Below are 25517 nucleotides of genomic sequence, written 5' to 3'. Positions count from 1 at the left end.
TATCAACGGTTGTGGTGTGTGATGTCCTGTGTGTGGAGAATACAAACTATTGGTATATCAACGGTTGTGGTGTGTGATGTCCTGTGTGTGGAGAATACAAACTATTGGTATATCAACGGTTGTGGTGTGTGATGTCCTGTTTGTGGAGAATACAAACTATTGGTATATCAACGGTTGTGGTGTGTGATGTCCTGTTTGTGGAGAATACAAACTATTGGTATATCAACGGTTGTGGTGTGTGATGTCCTGTGTGTGGAGAATACAAACTATTGGTATATCAACGGTTGTGGTGTGTGATGTCCTGTTTGTGAAGAATACAAACTATTGGTATATCAACGGTTGTGGTGTGTGATGTCCTGTTTGTGGAGAATACAAACGATTGGTATATCAACGGTTGTGGTGTGTGATGTCCTGTTTGTGGAGAATACAAACTATTCCTTCCTGCTTATAAAAAAAAATGTAGCGGGTTTTCCTCTGAAGACTACAAGCCAAAATTACTATAATTATATAAATCAATGTTCTCTAGTCGTTAAACAAAACATTTGTTTTACTTGTTTGAAGGCCAGCGAAGGCGACGGCATCAGAGCTGAATCCAGCTAGTAAAGCTGAACCCCCCCCCCCCCCCCCCAAAAAAAAAAAAACCCCACAAAAAACCCCACAACAAACAAACAAACAAAAAAACACCAAAAAACCCCACAACAAACAAACAAACAAACAAAAACAAAAACAAAAACAAAAACAAAACAATGTTCACTTGTCTGGCTTATCAGGTGTATGTCACCAAATCAAAGCCCGAAGATGGCAATAGTAATATTTGTGGTTAAAACGTGCTTGAACCTTAATCGGATATAAATGAATGAAAAGATGAATGAATGAATGAATGAATGAATGAATGAATGAATGAATGAATGAATTCATACACAAGTTAGGGCAGCTGTATACAGATGGTCATTTATATTTCATATCGAGCTTTGGACACATTTCTTCTAACAGCCGATGATTAATAAATCAATATGTTCTAGTGGTGTCGTTAAGCAAAACAAACTTTAACTTTAACACATTTCCCATTAAATAATCAGATTCTATTTTACAACACATTGTATGACACCCCCTCACACCCCCCCCCCCCCCCCCCCCTCCCCACACACTCACACCTACTAGAAATATATCTGAACCCAAGTAAACGCAATTTCATTTAACTTGAAGGGAGAAAAGGGGGAACAAACTAAAAACTTAATATCGGTTCCACAATGAGCTTAACATTTGTTGCGACAACCGGAAATGAATTCAGTCTTCCTGTCTCTGACGCCAAATGGCGAGTGTGTTTTGTGCACGGGAGAAAGTAACGCGCCGATGTCCTCGCGAGATTACGACAATCCACTGACCAATCAAGCCTCTGTGATGTCGCGCCCAGTGGGGTACCGGAGACAATTACTGCGCTTGCGCATGCGCGGTGCCCCTGCCAAGCGCTGTTATATGTGACATGACGTCTGCTCAAGCGGCGTAGCAGGATATTGGGTCCCGGTGTAGATTTTTCTATCTTTTAAATGAGTTCGTCACTCTATGATATTGCACCGCATCAGCCTTGACACAACCTCCAAATTGAAAACAACAGTCTGACATCCACTCCGATCAATCACGCTTCGTAATTTGCATTCTCGGCCTCCCCAGAAGAAAAACTACTTCTTACTTCTGTACCAACCGCGAGCGACAGACAATCCGGATGTATGCGATCTAAGGACGCGCCGCCACCTGCAGTTCAAGTTTAAGTTTAAGTTTAGGCCAAACAAAATACATTTCTTGTCTCTGGTCAGCGCTGGCGTCGATTTTGACCCTCGCGCGTCAACATTTTAAAAAAAAAACAAAAAAAAAACAAACACACAAACCAACCTTTCCTGCGGTATGACGTCGACTTTTGCCGGGGCTTTTTTCTAGCTATGACGTAAAAGCCAAAATGCCATCGCGCATGAACCAGGCTGTGCATTCTGATTTCAATTTAAATATACCCATTATTTCGGTATCAAATATACCCACCTTTTCTGTGTAATCCATGCTTTAAAAAAATAAAAATAAAAATAATAATAATAAATAAAAAATGAAAAAAGACGCATCGCGGCATCAATTCTGGAATTTGGTCTGACCAGAGACCGATTTTTGCGGTATTTTTTTCCCCCTTATTTATTATCTTAAGTTTTAAAACTCATCACTGATTCAGCATATATAATATTCACTAGTTCTCGAAAACGTTGCCAGAGTAAGAGAGCAAGACGGACATTTGGACAGTTATAATGTTCTCTTCACGAAAGCATTGCAACGAGAGCATTGCAACTGTCCAAATGTTTAGAGAGCAAATGTCCGTCTTGCTCTCTTACGGTCAGAGTACTCGGGCTATCGAAAACCGTCCTATGTCGAAAGCCGTCCCATTTTAAACTGGGGAATTTAAAAAACAAAACTGCGTATTCAAGAGCGCACCTTCGCAAGCCATGGCATCCATTCCGTACAAATATTCAATGGAACTAGCTTGCGAAGATGTGAATACCGTTGACGTAACAACACATTTCTTTAGGGAGCACTTATTGAACAAATAATAAAAAGTAGCAATTATGTGTGTGCTTAATGCAATGCATCATTAGATTCATTACAGTAAGCTGTATTTTACCATCACACTGAATACCACTTCAGTGCATACCTAACATACGTGAAAAATAAGACTTGGAATTGATAAACAAGACTTCTACACGATACACGGAGCGGGACGTAGCCCATGGGTAAATCGCCCGCTTGGTGCGCTGTCGGTCTGGGATCGATCCCCGTCGGTGCGCTCTTTGGGCTATTTCTCGTTCTAGCCAATGCCTGAACCTTAATTCGAGTATAGGACCGGCCTCGGTGGCGTCGTGGTTAAGCCATTGGAGCGAGTGTCAACGACTCAATGGGTAGGTGTAAGACCACTACACCCTATTCTCTATCACTAACCCACTGTCCTGGACAGACAACCCAGATAGCTGAGGTGTGTGCCCAGGACAGCGTGTTTGAACCTTAATTGAATATAATGACGAAAATCAGAACGGGAAATAAACTCCCATCATCTAAATACAAGTCAAAGACAAACAATCTCAATATCTGACCTCACTAATGACAGATGGTTGAATGTCGGACTCTGTCACCTCTGGAAGATGCCCAGGACAGCCTGCTTGAACAGTAATTGCATTATAAGCGCAGCAAATAAATTAGCATCACCAGAAAGACAAGTCTGTCAGAAAACAATCTCAAGATCTGACCTAAGGCTCTACAATGTCAGATATTCTGAACCGATAGCTGAATTACGTGACCATGTCAGCATGCTTGAACCTTAGTTGGATTATAAGAACGAGAAATAAACTCTCATCGTCTAAAGACAAACCAGTGACGACGATCTCAATATCTGACCTCTGCAATGGCATATGGCCATTACTTCGACTCTTCTTCCTTTGGAAGATGCCCAGGACAGCATGCTTGAACCTTGATTATTTTATCACCACGGAAGATGAAGTCTCATCATCGGAAGACGGGTCTGTCAGGGCAAAATCTCAATATCTGACCTGAGGCTCTGGCAATGACAGATGATCAATTCTTCGATTCTGTCACCTTTAGAAGGTCAGTGCTCTTTCGAAACGGATAGCTAAATTACGTGTACATGCCAGCGTGCTTGAACCCTAATTGTTTCACCATCATCACGGGAAATAAATTCTCATCATTTAAAGACAAGTATGTCGGGACAAAATCTCAATATCTGACCTGAGACTCTGCAATGACAGATGGTCGATTCTGTAACTCTGCAACCCCTGGAAGATACCCAGCACAGCGTGCTTGAACATTAATTGAATTATAAGCACGGGAAATAAGACTCCCATCATCTAAAGACAAGATCTCCATTCCTGACCTCTCTCCAATAACAGATGGTCGATTTCTTTCGACTCTGCCACCTCAGAAAAGATAGGCTACCAATTCTATTGAAAAGACCACGGGCAACCGGTATCACAGATATATATTTTTTCAAACGTAGGGACCTTTAAATGGAGTAATACTGGCGTGATGAAACATCAGCGAGGCGTCTAATAGCCGTAGTGATATATGATATTCCATAAGGGAGCTGTCAGTGACTGGGTGCACGCTCATCCATTAATTGCATATATATTTCAAATGATCGAATCTCGAATGAAGATAAATTCTGAAAATCGGTTTGGCGTACCTCAACGTTAAGCTGCCATTTTGCTTGAAATAGAGCTGGTCTAAGTTTGGCTGTCCGTGTTTTTGTTTTTCGCAAAATATGTAGATGACGTTCCGAACTCCGGCCTCGGTTGTGTCCTGGTTAAGCCATCGGACCTAAGGCTGGTGGTACAGGGTTCGCACCTCGGTACCGGCTCACACCCAGAGCGAGTTTTAACGACTCAATGGGTAGGTGTAAGACTACTACACCCTCTTTTCTCTCACTAACCATAGCTGAGGTATGTGTGCCCAGGACAGTGTGCTTGAACATTAATTGGATATAAGCACAAAAGTAAGTTGAAATGAAATAACGGGTACACCATGGCAACTAAAATTCACAACATGGATACATGTTTAGTGTGTGTCTTATAAAATTTAATGACGGTCCATTACCCATGGACGCATTACAAAGGATGTTTATTCCAAATGTGGGATGCCATAATAAAGATAATCTCAAAAATTAGTTTTAGACACCATCATAAATGCGGAACCTGTAGACCAGTGTGTGCGTGCAGCCAGAGTTCCAAAAGTAAAACATAATCTGACCCCGATAGCTTTAATTGGTCAGTATGCCACATAGCACTGCGCATCAAACCACGTTCCAGTCACATAGTATATGACTCTTTAACAAACGTATTGAAATGCTAGTGGGTTATGATTACTGTTACTATAATGTGTACAAAGCTCAAACTCTGCTGGAAGATCCAAGTGACATTACTGTAATAAAAAAAAGAGTTTGTTTTATTTAACGACGCCACTAGAGTACATTGATTTTTTTTTATCTTATCATCGGCTATTGGACGTCAAACATATGATCATTCTGATACCTTTTTCAATAGGAAACCCGCTGTCGCCACGTAGGCTACTCTTTTACGACAGGCAGCAAGGAATGTTTTATTTGCGCTTCCCACAGGCAGGATAGCACAAACCATGGCCTTTGTTGAACCAGTTATGGATCACTGGTCGGTGCAAGTGGTTTACACCTACCCATTGAGCCTTGCGGAGCACACACTCACGGTTTGGAGTCGGTATCTGGATTAAAAATCCCATGCCTCGACTTGGATCCGAACTCAGTACCTACCAGCCTATAGACCGATAGCCTAACCACGACGCCACCGAGGCCGGTTTACTGTAACCAAGAGTTTTGTTTCATAATCACAACTTATTGTTACATGTTGGAGTTAGAAATAACAATCTACAATCCACATAGTGACTTCTGTTGTTCCTTCAATTACATAAGCCAGAAATATGAAAAGAAAGTTTACACGATATTACTATTTTTACTGGTTCCCGAAGTAGGGGCGGCACGCAGCCCAATGTTACAGCGCTCGCTCGATGCGCAGTCGGTGTGAGATCGATCCCCATCAGTGGCACCATTGCGCTACTTCTCGTTCCAGCCAGTGCACCACGACTGGTATATCAAAGGCCGTGGTATGTACTACCCTGTCTGTGGGATGGTGCATATAAAAGATCCCTTGCTGCTAATCGAAAAGAGTAGCCCATGAAATGGCGACAGCGGGTTTCCTCTCTCAATATCTGTATGGTCCTTAACCATATGTCTGACGCCATATAACCGTAAATAGAATGTGTTGAGTGCGTCGTTAAATAAAACATTTTCTAGGTTTCCGAAGTGGTCATTCGGTTTAATGTACTCGTAGAGCGTAAATTTCAGTTTAGGTTTCGTTAATTTCAAACGGCTGGATGAACAAACCCCTGATGTAATGCTTTATTTTTCACCCTTCGCACTCGAGGTTTATGAACTAATATCAATATATTCGAAATGAGCGTCAGTGTTAGGGCATTAGACATTATTTAGCGAATAACCATTTATATAATTGTTCATCTTAAAGTAAAGGACACTTAAGGCATTTGGCCTGGTATGCATATTCAACGATATATAATGCACATTATTGCTTAATATCAACAAGTATAATCGTATAGTTAATTAATAAAACGGTTAAATGTGACGGCTATTATATATAACGGGCGCAGCCATTTTGTACCATCTGAGTGAGTACGCCCTTAGAACTAGAGAAACACAATCTACCTGGTTTTTGCGGGGTGATAAATAGTTATACATTGCAATGTTCTGTAATAATACACATCCCAGTAAGCCATCAATAAGTATATCCAGCACTATATATATTATGTTTCAATACAAAATAAAATACCATTGTCAAAGTGGCTACACAACAAGTCGAAATAATTAACAATGTTTTGTCCATGCATTAACTTACGTACTAAAATGATACATGGAGTGTTTTCTTAGTTAATTGGTCTATGCTCTTAGTTGCTTCTACCTGTGATTCCTGATTGGCAGGTGCATATTTGATTGGTAACCAGACGAGCCAATTAATTGACGCTGTCTAGACACAAAAATACATACCGGTATTGTGGAATATTACCTGTCGCCTCTAAAATGGTAATGGACATGGTTTATTACTGTAAATAGTTCTGTAAAACTATTGATTAAGAGCCATATGGGCAACCTAGGGAGACACCACAGCATCATAGAGGTCTAGTTAACGAGCTACTTTCGATTCACTAATGTCAAAATCTATATTAGCTCTGGAACTTTCTTTTTTGCCGACCGTTCAAAATTGCGCCAAATTTCCTCAACCCAAATTGCGCACCTTTTCTCTTTGGCATAATACTTTGCTCCATTCCAAATTCAATAGCACCACCTCCTCTCCCCCTCCTCCACCTTTCCTGTCCTGGACGGAGGAGCCGGCCGAGTCCGGCTCTTGTGCCCAGGACAGGCGTGCGCTACAACAGCTTGCTCTGAATGTGCACGTAAAGACCTATGACCTGACCTGACCTATTAATTAAGTAGACTTTTCCATCTAAAACCACAGAACTGACCAATTACGTAGTCCCAAAGAAAATTACGCGTTTTTCATTTGCTAAAGTGTCAGTATGTGTTGGTGGTCCGGGTATGCATCTTTCCAACACATAAGGCTCTTGTTTGAGTTGACCCTACCTTTAAAGGTACATTATCTGCTAATTTCAAATGGCTGGTAGGACATATAACCTTGATGTAATGCTTTATTTTTCACATATCGCGCTCGAGGTTTATGAACTAATATCAATATATTCGAAACGAACGTCAGTGTTAGGGCATGAGACATTATTTAGCGAATACCCATTTATATAATTGTTCATCTTAAAGGTACATTATCTGCTAATTTCAAATGGCTGGTAGGACATATACCCTTGATGTAATGCTTTATTTTTTACCTATCGCACTCGAGGTTTATGAACTAATATCAATATATTCGCAACAAGTGTCAATGTTAGGACATAAGACATTATTTAGCGAATACCCATTTATATAATTGTTCATCTTAAAGGTACATTATCTGCTAATTTCAAATGGCTGGTTGGACATATACCCTTGATGTAATGCTTTATTTTTTACCTATCGCACTCGAGGTTTATGAACTAATATCCATATATTCGAAGCGAACGTCAGTGTTAGGGCATAAGACATTATTTAGCGAATACCCATTTATAGATCTGTCCATCTTAAAGGTACAGTCTCTGTTAATTCCAAACGGCTCGCTGAACACACCCCTGATGTAATGCTTTATGTGTTACCTTTCGCACTCGAGGTTTATTAACGAATATCAATATATTCGCAACAAGTGTCGGTATTAGGGCATAAGACATTATTTAGCAAACACCCATTTATATATCTGTACATCTTAAAGGTACATCATCTGTTAATTTAAACGGCTGGCTGATCATACCCATAAAAGCTACATTATTTTGCATATGTTTTAATTATTTAATACTTTAGAATAGACTAGAACAGAACTGTATTACACCCAGGCCGTTCCACAACGGCGTTAGAGGAACGTACAGAATACATTGAATAAAAATGACAAGATGGTTTACAGGAGGATGAAATAATAAACTATAATAATACATAGTACATAACACATAGACGATCAACATTAATTATTTTACTGGCTGTTCAGAATTATAAACATTTCTTCAGGCATACAGGTAGAAGTATTCCAAAAAGGTATTTCACCGGGTCGAAGTTCGAAGTGTACCTAACTTTTAATACTGCATTAAATGAGACGGTCATTTAACCGTAATTAAATTGTGTTGTGCTTCGTTTAAAAAAAAAAACAAAAAAAAAAAAAACCAAGCCTGTCATTGGCGATATATCTATCGTCATAAAATGTTTAGGACGTGACATAGCCCAGTGCTAAACAGCTAGCTTGATGTGTGATCGGTCTGGGATCGATCCCCGCCGGTGGGCACATTGGGCTATTTCTCGTTCCAGCCAGTGCACCACGACTGGTATGTCAAAGGCTGTGGGATTGTGCATATATAAAAGATCCCTTGCTACTAATAGAAAAATGTAGCGGGTTTCCTCTCTAAGATTATATGTCAAAATTACCAAATATTTGATTCCAATAGCTGATGATTAATAAATCAATGTCCTCTATTGGTGTCGTTAAAAAACTCTTTTTTTTTCATAAAATGTTTTGTCCAATATATTCCTGAAATTTAATTTGAACTCTTATCAATGTACCAGTTATGGTTGAGTTTTAAAAAAATTTAAGATATCCTACTAAAATAAGGATGATGATTTTTATGCGGAATTGTTTTTCTTTTTAATGCGGAACTATGTTAGCCTAAGACGCTCCTCATTATGTCTGAATCTAGCAGTGTAATCCACCATTCTCACACCCGATATACTTCAAGGGTGAGGGCTGTAGTATTTATATGCATAGTATATTACTGCGCACAGCAGTTTTAATCAGAAAGGACAGCCAAAACGTTTGTAGAACCAGATATAGAAAGTGTTAACAAGCCAAAAAATGTTTCAGTATAATCAACCCTAAATAAATCTGGAACCATTTATCCTTCAAGCTACCAATGCCAGCAAAGTAGAACTCTTCTGGCTGTTCCATCAACCACCCTTCCGTCACAGCCGTCACAAGCAAGAGACAGTAACAACGTTTGTAGAACCAGATGTTGAATGTGATGACAAGCCAAATTTACTTTTCAGTATAATCAATCCTAAGCTCAATAAATTTGGAACCATTTACCCTTCAAGCTACCGATGCCAGCAAAGTAGAACTCTTCTGGCTGTCTCATCAACCACATTTCTGTCATAGCCGTCACAGCCTTCAGACTTTCTACATCTTCGAACAGGTACCATGACGGTAGGCTTTCAAATCTGAACAACAAGCCCGTAATATATGGTCTGAACCGTATCTCTACACAACTCAGAGTGCAATGGCCATGTGACAAAACAGTGGTTGATTCTATCAATATATATGTAGTGCCTCGTCAATAGCAGGGCAGCCACTCTCGAGGAAATCATTTACTGGGGATTTCATCCCTCTTGCACCGCCAAAAAGAGGACTGCCACACCCAGACCAGTTTACTCAATCAAACCTAGTACAGGACAGAGCTGCGATGATATGCACTCATGAATCATGAAAATTGCAGAACAGATAAAAATCACTCGGGGTCACGACTTGGCTGTTATATGGGCGATTAAGCTGCTCGAAGCCACATTTACGGATACCAACTTGAGCCATCCTCGACATGATCGGCCTTGGTGGTGTGATGGTTAAGTCATCGGACTTAAACACCACTGGTAGTACTGAGTTCTCGCATCTCGTTACCTGATTCCATCCAGAGCGAGTTTAACGACTCTGTGGGTAGATATAAGGTCACAACACCGACTTCTCACTCACTAACCACTTACAACCAACAACTAACCCACTGTCCTGGACAGACAGCCAAGATAGCTGAGGTGTGTGCCCAGGACAGCGTGGCTGAATCGTAATTGGATATAAGCAGGAAAATAAGTTGAAATGCACTTACCGACAGGGATCGATCCCAAACCGATCGGGGATGAGACAAGTGTTTTATCACTGGGCTACCTCTTGCCGCCACTGCCAACATATACATTCAAAATAAAAACAAAACGAAGAGTTCACGTCTGCGCAACCAGCGAGCACTATACCACTAGGTCTAGGTCCCACCACCACAACCCCCCCCCCCCACCCCCGTTTCCTACACTAGTGCATCACGCGAAACAACACTCCCAAATACCCCCCTCCCCCCAGCTGTGACACCACATATGATGAATGTGTTTCACGTATACTGAAAAATCCATACGCCGCTGATTGTCTCAACACGATTAACATTGTCCAACATGTGTAACTTAATAACAATCTACTTACTGGGAGGAATTCCAATGAGAAATGGCCTACATTAGTTCCACATTCACTGATATTTTTCTAGTATCGCATGTGCGTCGCGAGATGCAAAGCAACTGGAGAGGGGCCAGTTATTATATTAATTCGCCTTTCGGCGGGGCCTGTCATTGACATTATCTTACTCCCACGCCCGTTCTGTCCCCGATCCCTACACCTATGTATCAGGGTGGGACGCAGCCCAGTGGTAAAGAGCTGGCTTGATGCGCAGTCGGTCTAGGATCGATCCCCGTCAGTGGGTACATAGGGCTACTTCTCGTTCCAGCCAGTTCTCCACGACTGGCATATCAAAGGCCGTGGTATGTGGTATCCTGTTTGTGGGATAGTGTATATAATGGATCCCTTGCTGCTAATCGAAAAGAGTAGCCCATGAGGTGGCGACAGCGGGCTTCCTCTCTCAATATCTGTGTGGTCCTTAACCATATGTCTAACGTCATATAACCGTAAACAAAATGTGTTGAGCGTGTCGTTAAATAAAACATTTCCTTCCTTCCTTCTTATGTATTAGGGCTTTATAAAAGTTTAAAGAATCTATACCATCAAATCAATAACCAAGGACGATAATACTAATATATATATATATATATATATATATATATATATACCACACGGCAACTATACATTCTATCGATCGATGAGTATGATTGTGCTAGGGTGTCGCTAAACATTCGTTGATTCATACTCATACGTTACTATAAACGCTGCGTTTTAGTCAACGTATTTATGTACCATGGCAGTCAGTATATTTCGTGATACCACCCATGGGTACTGGTTGAGACTAGGAGAAAACTCATGTCCCTCATGTCCCACGCACCTCAATCTGTCGCTTTATTACTGCGGTAGTATTCCGCCTATCTACGATGTCTCATGCATTATGACGCTCGTTAACTAGATAACAATGTCTCATGCGTCATATATTATGACGCTAGTGACTAGATATTTATTATGCATCATATATTATGACGCTCGTGGTTAGATATTCATTATACGTCATACACTATGACGTTCATGCCTAGATGTCCATCTATTATGCGTCATGCATTCGACCTTCGTGACTATGTATCCACCATCTATCATGCGTCATGTACTACGACGTTCGTAATAAGATGTCCATCTATCATGCGTCATGTCCCATGACGTTTGTAACTACATATTCATCTATCGTGCGTCATGTATTACGGCGTTCGCGACAAGATATCCATCTATCATGCGTCATGTCCCATGACGCTCGTAATTACCTATTCATCTGTCGTGCGTCATGTATTACGACGTTCGCGACAATATATCCATCTATCATGCGTCATGTTCCACGACGCCTGTAATTACATATTCATCTATCGTGCGTCATGTATTACGACGTTCGTGACAAGATATCCATCTATCATGCGTCGCCGTGCACCCTGGTCACCTGAACGCCACTGACACTCGACATTATAACATCTCCAGCCGATTTGGTTGCGCATTAACAAATCTTTATTCCTGTCGCCGAGTAACTGGGCAAACCCAATAGAACACGTAACACACAGGGTAAAACTCTTTCCGTGTCGAGCGATTTAATAAAGCGTCAATAACGGAAGATGAAAGAAATTTCTCCCGGTCGCAAAAATACACACGAACAATGTCACGGTAACAAGAAGATAGAATGACGACGATTTATGAAGAATTCAATATTTTTCGCAATAAAATATCTCCAAAGATTCTCTTGCTGAAGATCTTAACAGGGGATGGCTGGAGCTCGGGAAATATTACGAGGAAAATCGTAATTCTTTAAGAGTTTTCAATTTATGGCCGATGTTGGGGTGTTTTTTTTTTCGTCTCGCTGGTTACGTCTCTTAAAAACGGCTTTGTGGTTTTGCATCTCGCTTCTATCCGAATTCTAGACTCCCCGCCTACACGAAATGTATAAATATTGGTTGATTGTTGCTTAGCGTTGAAGATGTAATCTGGAGATTATTTTTATAAACTGGACAACAAAAGAAACGCAAATTATTTCAATGCTTATAGTCAGAGTCTCACAGTATTGTTAGTTAGTTAGTTAGTTAGTTAGTTAGTTAGTTAGTTAGTTAGTTAGTTAGTTAGTTTGTTTGTTTGTGTTTTTTTGTGTTTGTTTGTTTTGTTTTGTTTAACGACACCACTAGAGCGCATTGATGTATTAATCATCGGTTATCGGATGTCAAACATTTGGTAATTCTGACTCGTGGTCATCAGAGGAAACCCGCTACATTTTTCTAATGCAGAAAGAGATCTTTTATATGCACTTTCCCACAGACAAGAAAGCACATACCACGGTCTTTGACCAGTTGGGGGTACACTGGCTGGAACGAGAAAGAATCTAACCAGTTAAATGAATTAAATAGCTTAATATATGTAGTCAATCTCAGAGTACTGCTAGTTAGTTTGTTTTGTTTAACGACACCACTAGAGCACATTGATTTATTAATCATCGGCTATTGGATGTCATACATTTGGTATTTATATATATATATATAACCTTAGAGAGGAATCCCGCTACATGTTTCCTTTAGTAGCAAGGAATCTTATATGCACTATCCCACAAACAGGATAGCACATACCACGATCTTTGATAGACCAACTGTGGTGCACTGGCTAGAACGAAAAATAGCCCAATGGCCCCACCGACGGGGATCGATCCCAAACCATGCGCGCATCAAGCGGATGCTGTACCATTGGGCTACGTCTCGCCCTTTACTTGTAGAATACAGGAAATTGCATTTTTTTTACATCTAATTTGCCCCCCCCCCCCCCCCCCCCAATCCCTTAGAAACTCATCGATCTCAGTCGCCCCCTAATGTTTACCTGCTTCCACAGTGCCTGTAATGCCAACATATACTTTTGAAATGAAAATAAATGTCTTTGAAAATATACAAAACTGACATATTTGATGTAGCTTTTAGCAGGGAAGAGGAGGTAGAAAAAGGGTCAAGGCCATTTATAGGATAGATGCAAGTATGACGTCATCACCAACAAGTCTCTTTCTGATATGCGAGTCCAACACCTACGCTATAATAACGACAACAAAACATTCGCTGGACATCGTTAAAATGAAAAGTGGATTAATCTGGTGTTTTGTGTTTCCATGGAAACGACCACAATTGCGCATATTAATAAGATCTTTCAGACGCGCGTGTATGAGAATCGTCAATACAAATTAATCAAGAAGACTCAACACGGGGGCTCTAATCGTCTTTGTGTTTGCATTCTCAGTCAGTCTACATTGATCTGTGTTCGTTTATTCACACGTCCACGTGCAAGGTGCACACCACAACTGCAGAGGAAGATCCAGGGGGTGGTGGTGCAGAGGTCGATAAACCCAAAAATAATCAATTGCCTCCTTTTAACCTCTTGATTTTGTTTTCCATTCGGTTGCCATTTTGATAAGTTGACCCTATTCCTGTTACCCCCCCCCCCCCCCCCAAACAATATTTATGGATCCTCTCCTGGAAGTGAAAGTAATTTTGACAACTCTTTGCTACTTTTCTTCACTGGTGAGGACAGGATCTTGCTCAGCGGCGTGTTCAGGAGGCTGAGCGCTCGCGAACAGTTTGACTAGTAACACAGTCCTGTTTCATCATTTCACATTCTTTCAATGTTAGGCGCACAAACCAGTCTAGCAGGCAACCTCCTGAACATGCGATTTACCACTGTGCTACGTCTCCCCCCCCCCCCCCCCCCCCCCACACACACCGCAAAATGTCGAGGAGAGGAAAAAAATCATTCTCGTTAAAGTGGCAGACCCTATTTTTTAAACACTAAAGCATATTTTTCACCATCAGAGCCGTTTATGATCACTGAATTCAAACATTACTTATATTTTATTCTTTAGATTATCCATTTCTGTAGAGCCGAAGTGTTTCTGGTCATCCTTGTGTTTCTAATACCAAAATAAAATGCATGTTTCATATTTTTAAATACGCACGTGCATCTGAAAAGTAGCGGTTATTGATTCGAGTTCTAGTCTATTTTTAAGGATGTTTCCCAGTTTTAACGTCACAGACTCTTCTTTCATTCTACTGTAACTTTATCCAAATGAGTTACAGGTGTGTAAATTAACTAAACTTAGTGTCAATTTTTTTTACGGGTTAAAACTAGGGTCTGCGCCTTTGAATGGTTGAGGTGAAACTCTTAATCCTCAAAATGCCGGGAATGGAAAATTGCACTCTTCAAAATATTACTCGAAGTTTGAAGAGAAGTGCTGTTTGTTCAAATGAGGTGTGTGGTATTTCTCACCCCTTTGATAAAATTGATGGGCATCCAGGGACGCGGTCACCCCTCCACCTCTCAAAAAAGCAAATTCTGCGATATGCGTGACCCTTTCTCAAATACGATTTGCTCCTTTAAGCCCATCTACCGGCCTTATTGGCGTCGTGGTTAAGCCATCGGACATATGGCTGGTAGACCGGTACCGGCTCCCACCCAGAGCGAGTTTTAACGACTCAATGGGTAGATGTAAGGCCACTACACCCTCTTCTCTCTCACTAACCACTAACAGTTAACAATTAACCCACTGTTCTGGACAGACAACCTAGATAGCTGAGGTGTATGTGTGCCCAGGACAGCGTGCTTGAACCTTAGTTGGATATAAGCACAAAAATAAGTTGAAATCAAAATTAAGCCCATTTAACCACTGCTCGATCAGGGCCAGCTGCCACGACTTTCCCGAACGCTAGAAATAATATGTTTAATATGGAATCTTGATTAGCTTGTAACAGTTTTTATGTTTAATGTGGATTTTTCATTAGCAGGTAATAAATGTTTTGTACCTGATTGTATACATAGTTTTAAGGTACACACGGTGTATTAAGGCAGCAAAAACTACTTAGTGTGCATTTGTAGGAAAAAAAACTCTTAAAATAAAGTAGGGAGGACGTGTACGTACTGCGTACACCTGTATATAGTGTACATCTGTTGTCTTCGCAGGTAATTAAATACTGAATAATTAAAGGTGTACTTACTGATCACTGTGCGTAATGTAAAGCTGGTAATTAGTAAAAGCGCACAATTGATTAATGGTGATTAACGTGCGTCTCCTTGTTTCAGTTTGCAGTGGTTCTAACAAATATAGCAAGACATTCGCCAAAGAATTGCGTTAATGACTAGTTAAACAGTAATTAAGCATTTTATATGTACAAGAAGTCGGCTAAACGGTATAATATTTTCATTCTATGTGGCATGAGAGATATAGATAGATGGTCAGATAGATAGACAAACAGACAGACGGACGGACGGACAGACAGACACACACACACACACACACACACACACACACACAGAGACAGACAGAGAGAGAGAGAGAGAGGGGGGGGGGGGCTTTTAAAGTCGAACTCCAGCCCCCGTCCCCGACCCACTCTCCCATCTTTTCCAAATTTTCTGAATCCGCCCTAACAGGGACACAGATTTTCATTGTCTTTCAAAACAGCGGCGCGTAGGTGGGTTAGTCGCTTACAAAGCAACCCCAATCACGCCCCCACTTTCCAAATTACCTAAATCCGATCCTCATTGCCCGTGTGTTACACTACTGGTAAACAAGGGCCATATTATTTAAATAAAACGTATACAAAATACTCATCAATATCAGGGTTGAAAATTAGCAGTTTCCCGGTCGCCCGTGGCTACCTTTATTGGCTAAGGGCGACTAAGTATTTTACAAAGGTAGTCCGTTGGGCGACCATCGATTTTAGGGTCTGACGAGTATGGTATTGGTTAAAAAAAAAAAACACCGAAACTGTGACAAAACACACCGCGCGAACTACAGCAACAGAAGACATAGAACATGCTCTATATTTTGACAGCGCCAGACTCGGCTTCTGTGGTTTTGGACCGGGTCTTTCCAAAAATAAAACAAAATAAAATGTATTCGTAAACACTGCATTTATTTGTTAAATCTGGAAGTCGCCGGTTTATTGAAATGGACTGGATACGCCATAATTATCTAGTAGACCTACTTTTTGACAATTGTTATTCAATGTTATGGTAAAAATTAACCATATTTAATTAGCTTATTTCAAAATCTATCTTGTCGTTTTAACTCACACCAACGTGAGCGCATGCGCGCATATAAAAATAACAATGAAATAACAACCATATTACATGAGCAGGGCCGTCGAATGGGCATTTGGAAAATAGTGGATGATTCAATGGATCTCTATCTAGTGCCTCGTCTTACACCGCCACAAAATATATTTCATCTCTCTTGTATTGCCACAAAGAGGACTGCCACTGCCAGACTAATTTTACTAAAGCACGCGCTGTTCTAACTGTAGTCTCCCCCTGCCCCTGCATTATATTGTACTTCAGAGATTGTCTCTGTTAAGTTGCATACCTTGGATGTTCTAGCATTTTGTCTTCACCCCTTGTCACGGGGATCCTATAATACCCGTAACTGAATGAAACACGATTATCAAAATGTCTCTCCTAACTGTATATCTATTAGATCTCTCTGTAACAGGTAGTTATACCCGCTTTGGCTCGTCTCTAGGTATGATCAGAGAAGATCTTATATAAAGTATATATTATTATAGCACGTTTAGTTCACTAGAAAACACAACAAAAACACAATACACTTTGGAATCTGTATTAACCTACGCTGACAAATGTACTGCCGCAGTAGTTAATTAATAACAACAATAATAACAACCCAGAACTGATCACTTAATTAGTTAATCTCTAGGTGTCTAGTTTACACAATATGCTAATCACTTCACCGTGACACAACACCCACACGTGTGATAATTGAGAAACGCTAACACACACACGTGTGATAATGGAGAAACGCTTCCAGGGGAACTTAATTAATAAAGGAATTACAACACTATTCCTAACTGGTTAATTTTTAATTAACCCTAACTACTCATTCAATAACCTTGTAATACAGAATTAATACTGGTACCTATCACAATAAAGACAATAACCTACAGTTTACCTAGGTCCTCTAGGATGACTGGCTAAGCTTTATATATATATATATATATATATATATATATATATATATATATATATATATATATATCAGAACGGTGAGCCTACAGAATACTGCGTCAGATGACCGGCAGCACCGTCTAAATAATATTGGTATAATACAGTATTAAAATATTTAAAGTCACATCAATCACATCAAGGTTATACACAGAGCAGAAAATATATATTTACCAAAGTCTCGTCTGAACTAATATAGATCGTTCAGTGGACGACGACCGTTCCCCTGGATACTTCCAAAATGTTTCTCCTCGATATATCTAAAATCCTAGCTATTTATTCAAAACTCTCAGAGACAGCGAATATCGCCTTGGGGTACAAGGCGGTACCTCACGTATCATGTGGATTTTCCACAGCCAGCATGCCGGCATATTTTTCTCTGATCGTCAGACTGGCTGTCGCCATACCGCGAGCAATCCCCTGGCCATAAACAGCACTACCGGAGATATTACGTAACTACTAGCCACATGGCCTCCACAACTGCGCTGGGTGTGTATTAGACGACCGTCGCGCAAAGGTATCACGTAACAAGTTGCCCATCTGGGCTTAAGTGCAATTTGGAACTGCACACGGCCCTCTAAAATAATTAATATCGCCACAGGCGAAAACACATTAAGAGCATGTTCCGTCACACCCCTGTATTAAAAATGAGATTTAATCTGTATAATGTAATGATCATTTGTAAAGAAACATTTTTATTTATGCAGGATTTCATTTTTACAAAAATGTTATTTGAATTGATATGGGTTTAAATATGAATGTTAACTTTATTCATTATGAAGTTACATGCCAATTCATCGGTTTCTCATTGAAAGAAACAGACTATATAGGGTGAACACATGGTTATTATTCAACAAAGAACATTCTAGTTTTGATGTTTGCTGTACAATTAAATTTCAATGTGATAATTGGAGAGCTAGTTGAATTAAAGATGGGCCAGTGAGATTTTTCTTCAACTGGCCCTGCTGGCGACCATGGTTTTCATGTTAATTGTCAACCCTGAATAAAACGGGTCACATTTCCAAAGTCAGTGTTTGTCTTACACGCGTGTGTATCGTCATACATTTACAATGCTTAAAAACACCTGCAGTTAAGGAAAACGGGCTTAGTAAATTCGGCTCGAGAAGAATACCGGCCTCGGTGGCGCAGTGGTTAAGCCATCGGACTACATGCTGGTAGGTACAGGGTTCGTAGCCCGGTACCGGCTCCAACCCAGAGCGAGTTCTTAAGGGCTCAATGGGTAGGTGTAAGGCTACTACACCCTCTTCTCTTTCACTAACCACTAACAACTAACAACTAACCCACTGTCCTGGACAGACAGCCCAGATAGTTGAGGTGTGCGCCCAGGACAGCGTGCTTGAACCATAATTGGATATAAGCACGAAAATAATTTGAAATGAAATCAAGGAGAATTCTGGATATGGGGCGAGACGTAGCCTAGTGGTAAAGCGCTTTCTTGATGCGCGGTCGGTTTGTGATCGATCCCCGTCAGTGGGCCCATTTAGGCTATTTCTCACTCCAGCCAGTGTACCACGACTGGTTCATCAACGTCCGTGGTATGTGTTATCCTGTCTATGGGATGGTGTATATAAAAGATCCCTTGCTACTAATCGAAAAGAGTAGTCCATGAAGTGGCGACAGCGGGTTTCCTCCTTCAATATCTCTGTGGTCCTTAGCCATATAACCGTAAATAAAATGTGTTGAGTGTGTCGTTAAATAAACATTTCCTTCCTTCTAATTCTGGATATATATGGCGTACTACGGAATGACGCCCAAAGATATCGATCGAATGCAGGTGTTCATTGTTTGAAAGAACTGTCCCGAGTTGGCTGTCATGTTTAAGAGATGCCTGTCCTTTTTATGACTAAAATTACACATTAAATATACTTTCCTGTTTAGAATACCAATATATGTCGTCCCAAACCAGGTTTTATCTGCCAATAATTCCGTAAGCCCAGTGGTAAAGCGCTCGCCTGATGTGCGGTCGGTGTAAGATCAATCCTTGATGGTGGCCCATTGGGCTATTTCTCGTGTTATTCTGTCTGTGGGATGATGCATATAAAATCCATTACTACTAATGGGACTATATTTTAGAAGTGTTTGACATCCAATATCCAACTCTGGTGATGTCGTTAAACAAAACAAGCTCTAACTTTAATTTTAATTTCGTACTTACCAAAATATATGTACATATTACGAAGTAAAATGAAAAAGAGACTGCTACAGACATGAGCAAACAACCGCAAACTAGATATACTGGTATTTAAAACAAACAAAAAAATTGGATTAATTAATCAATGAGCTCCAGTGGTGTCGTTAAACAAAACACATTTGGTATTGAATATATAATTTTAGTTGCCAACTCTGTTGGGCAAAAACATCTTACAATGGTTCCAAACTCAAGGTAGTCCCCTTAATATACAAAGAATACTACATGAGTGGTCGATACATCGAAAACGAACTCAACAGTTTTAATGTACTCAGCAGTTAAAAATGTACAAAATAGCATTTCACTGGGTCAAAGTTCCAAGTACACGTAACTGTGAAAAAGACCATTAAAGTGTCTCTTCTAAGTCTATACCATTTTAAAGTTAAGAGGCTGTTTTGTTTAACGACACCACTAGAGCACATTGATAATTTATTGGATGTCAAACATTTAGTAATTCTGACACTTAGTTCTCAGAGGAAACCTGTTACATTTTTTCTAATGCAGCAAGGGATCTTTTATAGCCACTTCCCCATATACAGGAAAGTACATATCACGGCCTTTGACCAATTTTGGTGCATTGGTTGGAACAAGAAAAAGCCCAATCAGTTGAATGTATCCACCGAGTTAGTTCGATCCTGCGACGCAAGCACCTCAGGCGAGCACTCAACCAACTGAGCTAAATCCCGCCCCTGTAGCCATTTTAAAAGGTGTTCGACAAATAAAATATGTTTTACTATTAGAAACATTTTTTTATCATTTAAACTGGACCTTGCTTATTGTTCCGTACATCCGAAGTGTTTCTGGTCATTCTGGTGCTCTTAATACCTTTAAACTGGACGTTGCTTATTGTTCCGTACATCCGAAGTGTTTCTGGTCATCCTGGTGCTCTTAATACCTTTAAACTGGACGTTGCTTATTGTTCCGTACATCCGAAGTGTTTCTGGTCATCCTGGTGCTCTTAATACCTTTAAACTGGACGTTGCTTATTGTTCCGTACATCCGAAGTGTTTCTGGTCATCCTGGTGCTCTTAATACCTTTAAACTGGACGTTGCTTATTGTTCCGTACATCCGAAGTGTTTCTGGTTATCCTGGTGCTCTTAATACCTTTAAACTGGACGTTGCTTATTGTTCCGTACATCCGAAGTGTTTCTGGTCATCCTGGTGCTCTTAATACCTTTAAACTGGACCTTGCTTATTGTTCCGTACATCCGAAGTGTTTCTGGTTATCTGGTGCTCTTAATACCTTTAAACTGGACGTTACTTATTGTTCCGTACATCCGAAGTGTTTCTGGTCATCCTGGTGCTCTTAATACCTTTAAACTGGACGTTACTTATTGCTCCGTACATCCGAAGTGTTTCTGGTCATCCTGGTGCTCTTAATACCTTTAAACTGGACCTTGTTTATTGTTCCGTACATCCGAAGTGTTTCTGGTTATCCTGGTGCTCTTAATACCTTTAAACTGGACGTTACTTATTGCTCCGTACATCCGAAGTGTTTCTGGTCATCCCCATGCTCTTAATACCTTTAAACTGGACCTTGTTTATTGTTCCGTACATCCGAAGTGTTTCTGGTCATACTGGTGCTCTTAATACCTTTAAACTGGACGTTACTTATTGCTCCGTACATCCGAAGTGTCTCTGGTCATCCTGGTGCTCTTAATACCTTTAAACTGGACCTTGTTTATTGTTCCGTACATCCGAAGTGTTTCTGGTTATCCTGGTGCTCTTAATACCTTTAAACTGGACCTTGTTTATTGTTCCGTACATCCGAAGTGTTTCTGGTCATCCTGGTGCTCTTAATACCTTTAAACTGGACCTTGTTTATTGTTCCGTACATCCGAAGTGTTTCTGGTCATCCTGGTGCTCTTAATACCTTTAAACTGGACCTTGTTTATTGTTCCGTACATCCGAAGTGTTTCTGGTCATCCTGGTGCTCTTAATACCTTTAAACTGGACCTTGTTTATTGTTCCGTACATCCGAAGTGTTTCTGGTCATCCTGGTGCTCTTAATACCTTTAAACTGGACCTTGTTTATTGTTCCGTACATCCGAAGTGTTTCTGGTCATCCTGGTGCTCTTAATACCTTTAAACTGGACCTTGTTTATTGTTCCGTACATCCGAAGTGTTTCTGGTCATCCTGGTGCTCTTAATACCTTTAAACTGGACGTTACTTATTGTTCCGTACATCCGAAGTGTTTCTGGTCATCCTGGTGCTCTTAATACCTCGAAATACACTCTTTGTTTCATAAGTCTAAAACAAAACGCACGTACCTCCGAGAAGTAACGGTTATGGAGTCAGTATGTTTTTTGTGTCCCCGTTTCAATGTTATACTCTTGCTTCAGTGTATCCAAGATTGTTACAGGTTTGTAGATTAAAGGGACATTCCTGAGTTTGCTGCAATTTTAAAGATGTTATGGACTAACAGAGACTTTTTAACGAATGTACTTACATATAAAATATATTTATCTGCATGCAATATTAGTGGCTGTATATTAAACGTGTTTCTGATCGTTCTAATATTTGTATTAGATTAAAAAATATTTGTTTCCCTAAAATATAATTTTTTCGTACGTACGAAATTATTTGAAGATAAAATCCAGTTTGGGCTTCTTACAAATATTAAGATGACCAGAAACACATTGAATATACAGACACTGATATTCCAAACAAGAAAGCAAACTCAGGAATGTCCCTTTAACCAAACTTAGTGTCCATTTTGACGTCTTGAAACTAAGGTCTACGACTTTACGGTAAAATAATGTTTTACAAAACAGGAAAAGCAGGATGTGTGTTTATTTCGTTGGGCCCGGGGGGGGGGGGGGGGGGGGGGGGGCGGAAGTGTTGCTGGGGAGAAATCTCAGCATAATCCTTTTAACTGTTGATACGCTTTTTTATTGGTGTGATGTGATTACACTTGTCATACGATGCTGTTTCGTCTAGTCAGTAACTTCCTCTAAATTGATGTGATCTATTATTAGTATACAAGGCACTGTTCTGCTGTTCTGACTGAAAAACACGAAGGTGTCATTGACATTATGCTGGCAATGTTTCTGCGGAACTAGACTGGTCAAAGACGATTCCGGTTACATCAGAAACTTACAATATAGCTCATCGCTTTTTTAATTTACTTTAAAGGCGCAGACGGTAAAAATGGATACTAAGTTGGGTTACGTTACAAACCTGTAACACATTTGGATAACGTTACAAAAGAAAGAAAGAAATGTTTTATTTAACGACGCACTCAACACATTTTATTTACGGTTATATGGCGTCAGACATATGGTTAAGGACCACAGTTTTTGAGAGGAAACCCGCCGTCGCCACTACACGGGCTATTCTTTCCGATTAGCAGCAAGGGATCTTTTATTGGCGCTTCCCACAGGCAGGATAGCACAAACCATGGCCTTTGTTGAACCAGTTATGGATCACTGGTCGGTGCAAGTGGTTTACACCTACCCAATGAGCCTTGCGGATCACTCACTCACCGTTTGGAGTCGGTATCTGGATTTTTAAAAAATCCCATGCCTCGACTGGGATCAAAACCCAGTACCTACCAGCCTGTAGACCGATGGCCTAACCACTACGCCACCGAGGCCGGCCCGTTACAAGAGAGTGTAAACAGAGTCTGTGACGTTTAAAAGGTGAAATGTCGTTAAACATGGACTAAAACTCGACTCCATAACTGTATTAGAAACACCAGGAAACATTTCAGGTGTACGGAAATGGATTACATAAACAATATAAGTTGTAGAAGCATCACGAGGGGTATATGGCTTTTAATGTACCCTCTGTGTGTTCTTTTACCCCGAGCCGAAGGCGAGGGCGTAAAAGAGCACACAGAGGGTACATAAAAAGCCATATACCCCGAGAGATGCTTCTACAACGAATTTATCTTGCCGACATGTTAAACCATATAGCCAAATAAACAAAATAACGCCAGACAATAATTGTTAACAATTTATTAACGGAGCCGTACCACACGGACGCGAACGAAACCACTTGCCAGTGACGAAAAATAGTTGCATCGATAAACGAGTTTTTAACTTCAAATGTTTGTAATACGAAATTGTCTGAAACAGATATTAATAATAATAAAAAAAAAAAAAATATTTATAATCTAAATATTACTTTAGCATTAACTGGGTTGGCTGGAAACTGTTGGAAATTACAGACGGGTATAAGAGAATTTGGCTCCGCCCACAGGGGTATAAGGGATTTGTCCAACGGCAAACAGCCAATGAGATTAAAGAATTTTACATGAAGGCGAGATAATAAAATATAAGTAATGTTTGATTTCAGTGATTATAAACGGCTCTAATTAGTGAAAAATATGCCTTAGTGTTTAAAAACCAGGGTCTATCTCTTTAAGGATAAGGGGTATTTATATATCTGTGGTGTATATGTTGATTAAAACGTTGCATGTGTCTGCTACAAATGTTCCTTTTGTCGTCTAGATGGGATTTGATTTGGTGGTAAAATATCCTTAAATATGACTATCCTAACTTTGTAGCCACTGCAACAATACAGATTTTACACTTGTTTAAATTATGATCTAATTTATTACATTAAGGATTCAATATATTCAGTTCATTTGTTGTCTCTCTAATGTCTGTACTACCTCAGTATGGATTTTAGCTTCAAACATTTCTTACGAAACACTTCCAACTGCTAATGATATTGAAATAATTGTCTCAAAGGGAATACCAAACATATTTATCCATACATACTCAGCAAAATTAATTAAGTGCTGGTAAATAGTTTTAGTATATTTCCTTATTACAGGCCCCTGAAAATTGCGAGAACGATCGTTTCGTTCGCGCGTAGTTAATTTTGCATAACCTATTTTTTGTTCGCTCGAAATTTGGAGCACCATTTACCTAGATATAACGAATTACGCAAAAACGAAATGGATTACCTGGATTTTTTTTCTGCGTAACCGATAAATGGGTCACGCGAATTTTCAATGTGCAGATGCCTATATTATGTGTGGAACACAAAACAAAAAACCTATCGCGAGCACCACATATACACACATACATATATACACACACACACACACACACACACACACACACACACACACACACACACACACACACACACACATATATATATATATATATATATATATATATATATATATATATATATATATATACACACACACACACAAATATATAAGTACCAAAAACTGACTAAAAGGTCTACTCGCCCTTAATTAATTTTGTTTTGTATACTTCAACTATGTTTTATTACCCAGATGTATTACACTAGAGTAAATTACCCACTGTCTATTTTAATCTGTACATACTTAAGGTGGTCCTTCTAAAACCACCTCCTTAACAACTGGACTAGTGTAAATATGTTAAGCAATAGATTTTCTTATTTTTCTGGGGGGCGAGACGTAGCCCAGTGGTAAACGCTCACTTGATGGGCTGTCGATATTGGATCGATGCCCGTAGGTGGGCCCATTCGGCTATTTCTGGTTCCAGCCAGTGCACCACGATTGGTATATCAAAGGCCGTGGAATGTGCTATCCGGTCTATTGGATGGTTCATGTAAAAGATACCTTACTACTAATGGAAACAAATGTAGCGGGTTTCCTCTCTAAGACTGTATGTCAAAATAACCAAATGTTTGACATCTAATAGCCGATGATTAATAAATCAGTGTGCTCTAGTGGTGTAGTTAAGCAAAACAAAATTTTAACTGTTCTTTTTAAAGACAACAGCAATGGGTTTGATACCAAATGTTCGTGTTTTCCAGGTTCCATAGCCAATATAGGAGGATCTGCGTACAAATGTAAAGACGGGTCTAATC

The 25517-nt window shown here is 40.0% G+C and overlaps 1 protein-coding gene across 1 annotated transcript in view; it reads left to right on the top strand.

Moving 5' to 3' along the window:
* Nucleotides 1-25517, top strand: part of LOC121389802 (metabotropic glutamate receptor 2-like) — a 162845-nt gene that overhangs the window by 29114 nt on the left and 108214 nt on the right. Inside the window, exon 2 of the mRNA XM_041521452.1 lies at nucleotides 25464-25517. This exon is cut by the window's right edge and continues 101 nt beyond it. Within this exon, the coding sequence (XP_041377386.1) occupies nucleotides 25464-25517 (54 nt within the window). The remainder of the gene's footprint in view (nucleotides 1-25463) is intronic.

This window comes from Gigantopelta aegis, chromosome 15 (assembly GCF_016097555.1).
Source record: "Gigantopelta aegis isolate Gae_Host chromosome 15, Gae_host_genome, whole genome shotgun sequence".
NCBI classification, from domain to species: Eukaryota; Metazoa; Mollusca; class Gastropoda; order Neomphalida; family Peltospiridae; genus Gigantopelta; species Gigantopelta aegis.
Note: the sequence above shows the minus strand (reverse complement) of the source record. Positions and strands in the feature narration are given on the sequence as shown.